This window comes from Pygocentrus nattereri, chromosome 19 (assembly GCF_015220715.1).
Source record: "Pygocentrus nattereri isolate fPygNat1 chromosome 19, fPygNat1.pri, whole genome shotgun sequence".
Classification (NCBI taxonomy): Eukaryota; Metazoa; Chordata; class Actinopteri; order Characiformes; family Serrasalmidae; genus Pygocentrus; species Pygocentrus nattereri.
Window position 1 is genome coordinate 24476599 of NC_051229.1, and position 11552 is coordinate 24488150.

The 11552-nt window shown below is 34.9% G+C and overlaps 1 protein-coding gene across 2 annotated transcripts in view; it reads right to left on the bottom strand.

The window, feature by feature from the left end:
- Positions 1–10974, bottom strand: part of LOC108428347 (myosin-7-like) — a 36210-nt gene extending 25236 nt beyond the window's left edge. The window contains exons 1-9 of one of the 2 annotated variants that reach the window (XM_017699278.2): positions 10923–10974; positions 10715–10766; positions 10363–10570; positions 6325–6468; positions 6087–6243; positions 3666–3693; positions 463–568; positions 195–287; positions 4–67 (exon numbers count right to left, since the gene is read on the bottom strand). In XM_017699278.2, the coding sequence (XP_017554767.2) occupies positions 4–67; positions 195–287; positions 463–568; positions 3666–3693; positions 6087–6243; positions 6325–6468; positions 10363–10563 (793 nt within the window). In that variant the 5' untranslated portion in view covers positions 10564–10570; positions 10715–10766; positions 10923–10974. Of the gene's footprint in view, positions 1–3; positions 68–194; positions 288–462; positions 569–3665; positions 3694–6086; positions 6244–6324; positions 6469–10362; positions 10571–10714; positions 10767–10909 lie in introns of both variants that reach the window. The other variant, XM_017699279.2, reaches the window with a different exon arrangement.
- Positions 10975–11552: the final 578 nt, after the last annotated feature.

Below are 11552 nucleotides of genomic sequence, written 5' to 3' on the forward strand. Positions count from 1 at the left end.
CACATGTTTCAATGTCAGCTGATGCCAGCTTCCCCCTGGTATCAAAGTGGATTCTGATGAATTTACCCTGAGGGGAAAAATTAACAAGAAAAAAGCTTTAAGAATTTAAATTTAAACATTTGGATTAGTTCATGTATATTTTTATTGTGGTTTATTGTGGACTCATGCATGTGTACTGGTAAACACTCCCTCACAAATCTGGAAGAATTATCATTTCTGATTGTCTTGGCATTGCCAAAAGCCTCCAGTGCAGGGTTAGCTTGGATGATTTGATCTTCCAGAGTTCCCTAGAAAATGTAAGCATAGCCATTAAATTGTACATGAAATCAAGAAATTACTATTTTGTACATGCACCTTTCTAGACAATAATAGGCTTTATGTAATATTTAATATTTGTTAATAGTAGTCAGTGTAACATAAAAAGATTTTGTGATTTTTGTTATTGTTATGATAAATGAAAACCTTATTTTGAGCAGCTACATCCTTCTTTGTGGCACTTGCTGCAATGCTGGCAAAGTACTGAATGACTCTCTTGGTGTTTACGGTCTTTCCAGCACCAGATTCTCCACTGTAATCGAAGTAAAAAGGATGTTGGGAACCATTTATAGATAATGTTCTTTAATTAGCACTCACCTACAGAGTAACAAATATACTGTTGTGGTTTTCTAGTTAAGAGTGTGTATATGTGTTTTGCTTGTGTTTATGTGTTGAGCTGTAGGCTCTTGTGTGGGCTCTTAGTCACCACAGAGAGTTCTGTGGCTGGGGGTGACTTCCCTGCTACTTCATGCTTCTGTAGGTGCTTTTTTGCTAGTTCAAATAAAGATCACTTTTTGTAGTAGGAATCAATGCCTTTCTCATGTTTACTTCTTTGCCGAAATACTACAGTACAACTGGTACACTGACTTTATTTAAATATTACTATAAGATATTATTTAAAGATTACTATAGATATTATAACCTACATCAGTAAAGTAATACAGTTTGTTATTCTCTGAATACATCAAATACCCTAGTCAAGTGAGATTATTAATAAAAAAAAGTGTTTTGTGGAATGTTAGCTTATGTGAGTTATCAACATTGTTCTAGCGCTTACGCGAGCTAGGCTAAGTATCTAAACACATCATGTATGCCTACATACGAAATCAGCTGAAAATTCTACACTACAGCAAAATCATTCACCTACTTTCTTCTTGCCTCAGAGCAGGTCTATTTAAGACATGTAGGAACTATATGTTAACAATTGTTAACAACCACTATATAACTCATGAGTGGTGCCAGGGGTGGGTTTACTGAGCTTAAGCCCTTAATGTTGCTAACAAAAATCTTTTTTCACCAGTCACAAGGCAAGCCCTTTTCACTCTGAAATCCTTTAGAGCTGGCTCACATTCTTTGTGCCGGAGGCAATGGATCCTCATCTTTGTAGATATGTAGATATTAATTATATTTTAATAATTATTATACTTTCAACTACAGGGACCTATGGTGCTTGCTGGAGGACCTTGAACACTTTGGAAAGTGCAGCTAAGATTTGTAACTTCTTGTGAAACCTGTTTTATTTCCAACAGCAATATTGTATTATTACAGCTGGTATTACATTTGTTATACTGCACTGGTTTGTTTGCATTACTCATTATATCAAAAGGATATTTATTTATTTATTTATTTATTTATTTATTTTTCCTTAATCAATGGTAAGTTTATAGGTGCTATGTGGGTGGGAAATGATAGGGGGCTGGGTGCTCCATTTTGTTGCTATGTTTTTGTTGCCTACTGTATTTGATATTACATTACAGCTTTATCTTAAAAATAAAAACATTTGATCACAAAAAAATCATCAGCTTTTGCTCACTTTATTTCTGTAATAAATAGTAAAATAGTAAAATAGTGAAATAGTAAAATGTCTCACTTTCAACATCTGATGTGTTCTATGTTCTATTGTGAATAAAATATGGGTATATAAGATTTGCAAATCGTTGCATTATGTTTTTGTTTACATTTATTTACATTTTACACATAGTTGACTTGTCAGTGCCTAATGTATAGCGACAGAAAAAACAGCAGTGTACATGCAGGGGCAGAAAACAAAAAAAAATCTGCTAAACACAAAGCTCAAAGTATTTTATTATTGTGTATTATATTTTACTATTATTTTATGTATTTATGTAATACTACATGTGATGAAAACAAGTAAACACTGTAATCTGAAGCCAGACTGGGTAAAACTGTGCTCCTAAGCCAGACTTTGTAGGTTTCCAGGCATACAGTTAATATCACACACTCTGTACTTTTGTGGGGAGAGTACCTGAAGCTGAAACTTGATGAAATATAACAAGCGGTATTCTGCAGATGTCTGGAACACTGGCATTTTTAAAACTAGAATGGAATGGCAACTAGTTGACTACTATTTTAAATGACTAGTCAACTAATAAGAATAAATAGCTGTGCTCTACACCAGAACACAGTGAAGTGTAAACTCACAAAAGCAATACAAATAGTTAAATTTGTGGTTTAATTCTGTTCCTTTTTCTGTATATATCAACATGAGTTTTTGTTTCTAGCAGTATTTGAGCTCAGGACTAGCTTTCTCTTTAACCTATTTGTAACTAGCAAAGACACAGCACTTTTTGTAAGTTGCTCTGGATAAGAGCGTCTGCTAAATGCTGTAAATGTTAAAAAAATAATGTAAATTCATACTTCCACTGCTTACAGATGGTTTACTGGGTTCTTTGGGTCCACATTTGTGACTCAGTGGCAGATTATATTTGGAGTTTGAACTATAAAGCTAGTATATCACTAAGTTTAAGTACCATTCTTTTTTACTGACTATGTTTATGTGCATTAGTCATACCCTGGGAACAGAACAGCAAAGCAGATACAACATGGAAAGAAAGTCATCAAAATTCTCCATGTGGGTGTACCTTAGACATTGTAAAGGTGATAATAAATAAGTGGAATGTAAAAAGTACAACCAATATGATGTAGACCAGAGGCCACTAATAGGCGGTCTGAGTCTGGACCCAGATGCTGTACTATGTGGACCTAGACCAATAAACAATAAACTATGGAGAAATATTTAATTTTGACAGGGTGGTCCTATTTTAATCACTGTAACTTTTCTAGCCTTTACGGTACTGCTTTAGCATCTCGGAAACTCACAGACCAATTGCATGCATTGTAAATTTCTATTGTATTTAATTTACTTTTTATTGTATTTAATTCGGCATTCAGTTGTTGACTACATAAGATGTTTATTTAACTGCTAGGTTACTTCAGTATACATTGTGTCACTGAATCATGATGCAAGTTAGACATTATGATGTTCCGGACCTTTGCTTGAGAATATTTTCTCTCAATGGACCTGATGTAGACATAAAAATTGTGTATGAGGCATTGTCATGCTTTATTGCAGCTGGCCGTGCTTGAAAGGTGTGGTAAAAAATGTTTTTAATAGCATGAACAGTAAAACAAATGCTTCCATGTAGATTCCTTTTTATTTATAACAGAATATCCCCTGAACATGAAAAGAGTCAACAGGTCATATACGGCTGAAAGCTTAGTCTCTTGCTTTCTTTAAAAAAAAAAAAGCAGATCTGTTATTCCTGTAAGTGGAGAAATGATAAACTGATTTTGCTCTGAGAGATAGTTGTGGTTTGTTAGTCACTTACGTGATCAGGATTGACTGGTTTTCACGGTCTAAACAAAGAAAGAACACATTGTAGTAAAGGCTTATTACTAAATTGGTGATAGGAAATTGCAGAGAGTAATATTAACAAATTAATACATTTATTTTAGAGCAGGAAAAAGCAGTAAATATTGATGAGTGGATGACTTGATCATTTATTTATTTATATATTTTCCCATTTTTTTAGAAAGAGATCCTAGTCAAAGGTGGTCATACTAGTAGATATTTATATTGAAAAGAGATACCCTAATGAAAGGATTTTCTCATAGTGATAATAAGTTTGTAATATCATCCCACAGATTTGGACAATGTCATCCATTTAGGGGTAGACAAAATAATGAATGCACTACATTAAAAAAAATTAAGTAACTAAATAATAATTAATAGGGTTAGTTAGTTGCGCAGATCAATCATATTAGGTTAAGGGCCTGTTAGCACTCTGTTTGTGCTTAAAGTGGTTTGTCAATCAACACTTTAAAATGTAAGATGAGGAACAATTAATAAAAGAGGCCAGATAGTGGACAAATGTGGCTAAACTACATTGGCAAAATAAACACTGAATAAACTTCAGCAAAAGAGATGGAGAGAGACAGGATAGTTGCCAACTACTACTAAACTACAGTTTTTCTTCCCTGAAGTATGGTACCATTGTGGCTTTAATTGGTTTTGAATGGAAACATTCTGGCTTGAGCTGATTTATTCAACTCAACTGAGTAATCTGAATGAAGAAAGTTTCATTCAAGAACTTTGTATTTCTTTGAGTTGAATAAAACCAGTAGTACTTTTTTTTAGGTTGAATAGATCAATATTTGCATGGTGTAAAGCTTATGCACTAATGAATATAGTGTAGATATTTGTCCTCTGAAGAAACATTACTCAAAGAAACCTTTGACTAAAACATTAAGATAGTTTAACAATTACACTGGTTGTTCATAATGAGGTAGCCCAAGATGTAATTTTTATGGTTAGTTATCGCTTTATCAACCACCAAAGTATTATTCCTTATTATGGATGTAAATTCCAAGTTATTCTAATATTTAAGTTTCTATAAAAGTTAATAATTGGCTATCCAATTAACCAGGGGGAAGAAAAATCAATAACAAAAAGGGAAGTACATACTTATGCCAAAATTAACGTAGGGCTGTAGCCTTACTTTTTAAGGTTAAAATGTATTTTAGGTTAAAATATATTTGGTTTTTTTTCAAATCAGCATGGGAGATTGTCAGGTTTTCATGCTAGGTGAGTGATACAGGATGCCTCTTCAAAGGAGCCAATAAGCTATTTTTACTTGTGAGTGGACAATGTTGATGAGGAATACAAGTTGCTTTATCACATAAATACACTTGCATTGTTTCTGGACCACTCAAATAGTGATTTCAATATTTGAATACTGACACCTTGAATAGTTAAATGTACTGTAGCTGTGAAAGATAGGCTTCACTAAAGACAACTTGTTAGACCTTCAACTGCCCATATATATATATATATATATATATATATATATATATATATATATATATATATTGATAGCAAATCAGTCAAGAACATCAAATGGTTGTTGTAACACCACTCTATTAAGTAACAGAAACAACTTACTGTCTGACTTAAAAAAAAACAAAGTGAACTGTGTTTGTGACTTCACCTTGATACTTGATATCAGTTAATTGTTTGTCCTTGCTGCTTGAGATCTCTGCAATTTACAAGTCAAGACCAATATTTGCATCTGCATGTGATTACTGACTTCAGGTGAGGCCTTTACACTTTCCCATGTGTCTGTTTGCCATTTTCTTTATAACCATATTTACTCTTGGCCTAGTCTTAGTTCTTGTTCTGTAAAGCCTTGACTCAGTGTATTTCTTAACCCTGGCTGACTTTGGTTTTTATTAGCATATCTACCTACAAATTGGAGCACTTACATGCATTTGTGTACAAGGTCTGTTGTTCATAGTGCTTTCTGACATATTTTGTCTTTCTATTTCTCCTTGTACATTGATCATTAAACCTTACTGTACTTGTGTCCATACCTTGTCCAGTCCTGATTGTTACATACTAACTCATAAATGAGACTGTGAGAACTGCACCTTTTACATACAACTGCCCTACAAGAACAAACTAACGCTATAAAACTACTGTAAATATCTTGCTAATTATCTAAAGGTACAAACAACCAATAAACTTATGATGTATACTGAAATAAATTTTCAAATGGTAAATTGCATTTGTAATGAAGGATCTGATCTATAATAGAAAAACTATGGGATTTACAAGTCATCCGTTCATCATTCTTTTACTGTTTTCTGCTGTAGTTAATTTCTACAGTTAATTATAAGTGTAGTTATAAACATGTAAGAACGGTTCACAGTGATTGCAGATAAAGTAACTTAGATTGTTGTTTAGCATTTACCTGCTAACATATACTGATAGGCATTATCAGAAATGGAGAATATGTGAGGAGGAGCTTCACTCCTCTTCTTGCCCCTGTAGGCTATAACCACTTCCCGATTATACACTGGCAACCATTTGTAGGGGTTGACAGTGACACAAAACAGTCCTGAATATGTCTTTGAGAGAGAGAAATTGTCATTGTTAGGTCTTGCAGACAACAATACAACAATTGGTTTGAAGCAACTTCAAGTACTCACATAGATCATCCACGCAGCATACCGCTCTTTGAGATTAAATAACACAGCTGGCTCATGAAGAAAAGTCAGCATGGCCATGTCTTCAATTTTGTCAAATTTGGGAGGATTCTGTTGCAGAATCTGACTGTCCTTGAATGTTTGGGTCTGAAAAATGACAAAGCATTCAGTAGATTACTGAACTATAAATGTGAACTGCATTATTTGATATTTTGCATATATTAGTTATATTATATATATTAGTAGTTTAGCTTTTACATATTACATATTGTATTTTTTACAAATACAATTTGAAAACACTGTATAAAATACTTGTCTTGTTCCTGTTCTAATCTTGCAATTGTTAAATATTGTGATTAGTCTGTGGATAGGAGAACAAGCTTTGTCTTACTAATGAAATTAGGTGAATGTGACGGTGAAAAGAAGATAAAAGTTTGCAGTCATTTCGCACTCCAGAATCTCTTACCCCTTTCAAACTAAAGACTTGCACAACCAGTCTAAATGTTAGAAATTAAAAAATAATAATTATGATAATAAATAAATTAATTAAAATATATGCTTGAGTTAAATCAGGGGTTTGTTATTAATTCAGTTTCATCACAATTATAAATGTAAGTTGTTATGTTCCTTGCAACGTCTTGTATTGATCATTCCATACAGTTCTGAGCATTCTTCCGCTTTCTTGTTTTTGACACTTCACTGTGGACTTTTTGACTTTTGGATGGTGTTATTGGCTTGAATGTTCTGATGGTTTACACACCTGTGTGTCTCCTGCTGCAAAGGTCAAATTTGAATTTGTTTCAATAAACTGGCAATTTACTCCAAACTATTGTTGAGACTGTCAGAGGCTACTTTTAGGCTATGTTTACACAGCTGGTAAAATGGCCCAAATCTGATCTTTTTCCTCATGTGTGACAGAGATGTGGCATCTGTGTGGCTGTGTGAACAGCAAAAACGAATTGAATCTGATATTTTCAATTTCGATTTGAGCCGCTTTCATATGTGGTACTGAAATCCGATCCATATCTGATCTGTGGCAATGTGACTCAGTCTGAACAGCCAGATCGGAATTCATGCGACTTTTACTTCAGTCAAATTAGACATTCTTCATCATTTCGTGTTGTTGAGATTCATAAATATTTAGGCTGATGTTTCTGCACAATTAGAAGAAACTTATCACAGTGTTTGAACAGGTTTCGAACGAAACAGCCGAGCACTGCTGGAGGAGCCCGAGGCAGCGTTTAAAGAATCTGAGGACACGAACCAAAGAAGTGGCCGTGACCGAATACCAGGGCCCTTTCTACAGTGAACTCAAACACACTGTGGGTAATGAGCCCAACTGTCATCCAGGCGAACTTCATAATCGCTCCTGTGATGCTGGCGAAGACGACACTGAAACCTCTGGGAGCGAATGGCGTTCACTGGCCGTCATGACTGTTTACCTCCACCTCGTTAAGTATTGTTCTTTTGCGCATGCGAGTCGGTTTAGGAGCTGATCTGTTCAGACTGATGTCGCATACAGATCCCATTTAAAAGACAATGTGAACAGCCAAACAAAAAAATCACAATTTCTCACCAAATCCGATTTTTTTGTTTGGCTGTTCACATTATCTTTTAAATGGGACCTGTAAGCGACATTAGTCTGAACAGATCAGCTCCTAAACCGACCTGCATGCGCAAAAGAACAATACTTCACGTGGCTCATCCAGAAGTAAACAATCATGACTAGTTGCTGCCGGTTTCGTCTTCACCAGCATCACAGGAGCGATTATGAAGTTCCAGTGTGTGACAGCTGGACTCATCACCCACAGTGTGTTCAAGCTCGCTGTAAAAAGGGCCTGTTATTCGGCCACGGCCACTTCTTTGATTCTTTAAACTGTTCTCTGGCGCTGCAGCCTCAGTCTCTCTTCTGGCTGTGCTGGGGTGTTTTGTTCAAAACCTCTTCAAACACGGAGCGGCTGCAATGAGTCTCCTCTGCTTTTTTTGGTACAGAAACATCAGCCTAAATGTTTTTGAGTCTCAGGCACGCGAAATGATAGACGTAATGGATTTACGTAAAAGTCGCATGAATTTGATCTGGCTGACTCTGGCAGAGTGAATGCATTGCCGCAGATCAGATACGGATCAGATTTCAGTACCACATATGAAAGCGTCTCAAATCAGAATTGAATATGTCGGATTCAATTCGTTTTTTGCAGTTCACACTGACAGACAAATGACAAATCTATGTCACATATGAGGAAAAAGATTCACCTGCTGCATAAACATAGTGACAACTTTATATAATGATGTTTTCTACATTAAACAGTACTGTGCAACAGTCAGAGATCACCCTGTCATTTCTTTAATTTCCAGTCAAAACAGCCTTTATGTACAAGTCAAGGTGTAAAGTTTTTTGCATCATGAAAAAAGAAGGAAGCGTATATTTAGAAGACAATTACACAAAAGCCTCAACAACAAACCACAATGGAATGTTTTTTTCAGTATTTAATATGTCCTTCTTGTGCATTACAGCTTCCATTCTTTTTGGGAGACTTGCTTTCACTTTTTCAAAGACATCTGTGTGGATATTTTTCCATGCTATTTGTAAACACTTCCAAAATTAAGTCTTAGAAGTCGCTTGCATTTTCTGCTTCTCATAATCTAAGCAATCTCAATAACAAATGTAGAAATCAGTCCATAAAACCTTAATCCACATGTCCACATTCAGTGGTCTAGTGCAAAATATCTTCTTTTTTGTATATTTCCTTTTCTAAGTAATGACTGAGTAATTCTTGACAGCTACACATCCTTTCAGACAGATAGCGTTGAATTGTCTCCCGACAATGGAAGGATGGAGTGAAACACTTATGGATTTTTTTCAGATCTGTAGCATAAGTGAAGCTTAATTTTCTCTTACATCTAAAAGGTGAAAGCTTAAATTCTGCTTGTGTCATGGTGACAGTTTTAGTGGTCTAGCAGATTTTGGATCATTGACTATTTAAAACATTATTTTCTAATATTACATAACTTTTTTATGCACATATACTATTAGATTAAATTAGATTTAGATTTTAGACTGCTTTTCACAGACACACTGGGCAGATGTTTGCAAAGCAGTGTGTGGATTGTTGCTTGTGTTAATATTAGTGTCTCTTTGAAGGGTAACAATGTCAGTAACATTGACGGTAAATAGAAAGTACATAGACAAAATGGTGGTTTCTGACTTTAGCACAGTACAGTATAATGATGTAATATGGGGCTGTTTGTGAATTTACAATTATTCTAAAACCTCAACATTTCAATTCAAATTACCAATTTTTTTTTGTTTTTAGCTAAGCTTTTCCTTGTCACTCCCTTGAAGGTTATAGGTTTTTTCTTTGCCTTTGAGGGCTGTTTTTAATGTTGCCCACTGCTTGTTTTCACTCCAAAGGGAAGAGGAGTATATTAATAATGGTTAATCCCAAGAGTAATGCTGCTGTATCTACTCTGGTAAATTTATTGTGGCAGACCATTCAGATTAATCACAGTTTACAGTTGAATCACAGATTAAGATTTTACTTGCAAATTTGTTAATAAATTGTAATTGCTGCACCATTTCTTAATTTAAAATAAAACCTAGATTAACAAATCCTTGATTAGTTGTGAAGTTCCCTTAATTTAGTCCTTATTGGAGTAACATACCTGAAATGTGTTAAAAGTCTGTTTTCAGATATTCAGATAAAATTAGATATATTTTTTTAAATCCATACCTTTTCCATACAGTTTTTAATGTTCTTAACATTCCTTTTGATATCACTTATACCTTGTTTGACTATGTAAAATAATGTTCAAATATTTACAAAAAAAAATACAAGACTCAACATAAAGAATATTAGCCATGGTAAAGAAAACTTTAACTTGTCTATACATTCTAGACAATAGCATCATTGATGTAATAAGAGGCATTAAGTTAAAACTACAACAGAAACATGTGTGAGATATGACTTACAACTGACTTGGACTTAAGATAAATATCCTCTGCTTTGATTTTCACTTTTATTTAAAAGTTTTTGGACTGACCTTCCCTGTCTCTGTTTGCACAGTCACTTTGTCTCCTTCACGACTGGTGACGGTAGCCCTAACAAACTCCTCTACAGGATCAGGCACAAAACATTCCTTCTTCATGTCGAATGGACGAGTCTGTGCCTCCAAGCGCTCCTTTTCTGACTTCCGCAGGTAAGGAGCTGCAGCCCCAAACACTGACATTTCAGCGTCTCCCATAGTTATCCTTAGAAAAATTACAGGAAAAGATATCATGTGATTTGTGAAATAAGTGTTTGTGCTGCATTTTTGAAAAAAAATATATATTTCACAGTGTTTCAAATGTGTCTGTATTGCAGGTGTAATATAGACTTCAGATGTAAAAATATACCTATTTTTGCCTTACTGGAAGCAGAGAATGGTGAAAGTTTCAGTGCTTTAACCTAAAATAAAGAGACATAAAAAGGTCACAAGCACAAATTGTTTCACTGTTGCCATGTGTCCACATATTAAAAACATATAGAGGCACTGTGGGATCAGAAGAGAGCAGGAAGAGTCATGAAACATAAGTAAAAGATATACAGACTGAGAAAACTCACCCAAGGTCAAATGTGGCAGCTCTAGTCTGTGGTTTTAAAGAGTATATATCTGATACTTAGTCAGTTAGTCAGTACAACCCCAGCCCTATAAGGTCACAACTATTTTGTGACTCCTCCCAGGGAATGTGCTCACTCATTAAACACATCAGCCTGAGATCCTGTAGCACTCAGAGGTGCCATATTGAGTGTTTGGGCTGACAGCCAGGAATGCTGCATATCTGTTTTGTGTCTCTAGTCATTCGGCACTTCATCTATCACTCACTTATGGATCATTCTACGTCACCTCATCAAGGGTCTGGTAGATATCGCAACAGATTTCCATGACAAAAATCAAGCAAGATCTTCAAAGCAATTCATAGAACCAAGCAAAAGTTCAGAACAAATCGTTTTTATAGTTTATGACAAAGTCATGACAAGTGTATCTGACATAACTTGAGCCATACTACTCCATGGACAAAATAAAAATACAACTAATACAAATAGTGTCTTACCATCCAAGTGTGCAGTGTGTACAATGTACATTGTATGTTCAGATCCACAAAACATTTCTGAAGCCTGTCAGAATTTTGCTGGAGCCTGTGGAGTGGAGTTTGTTTGTGAAGACGTAGTAATGCCAAACATGATAAGTGA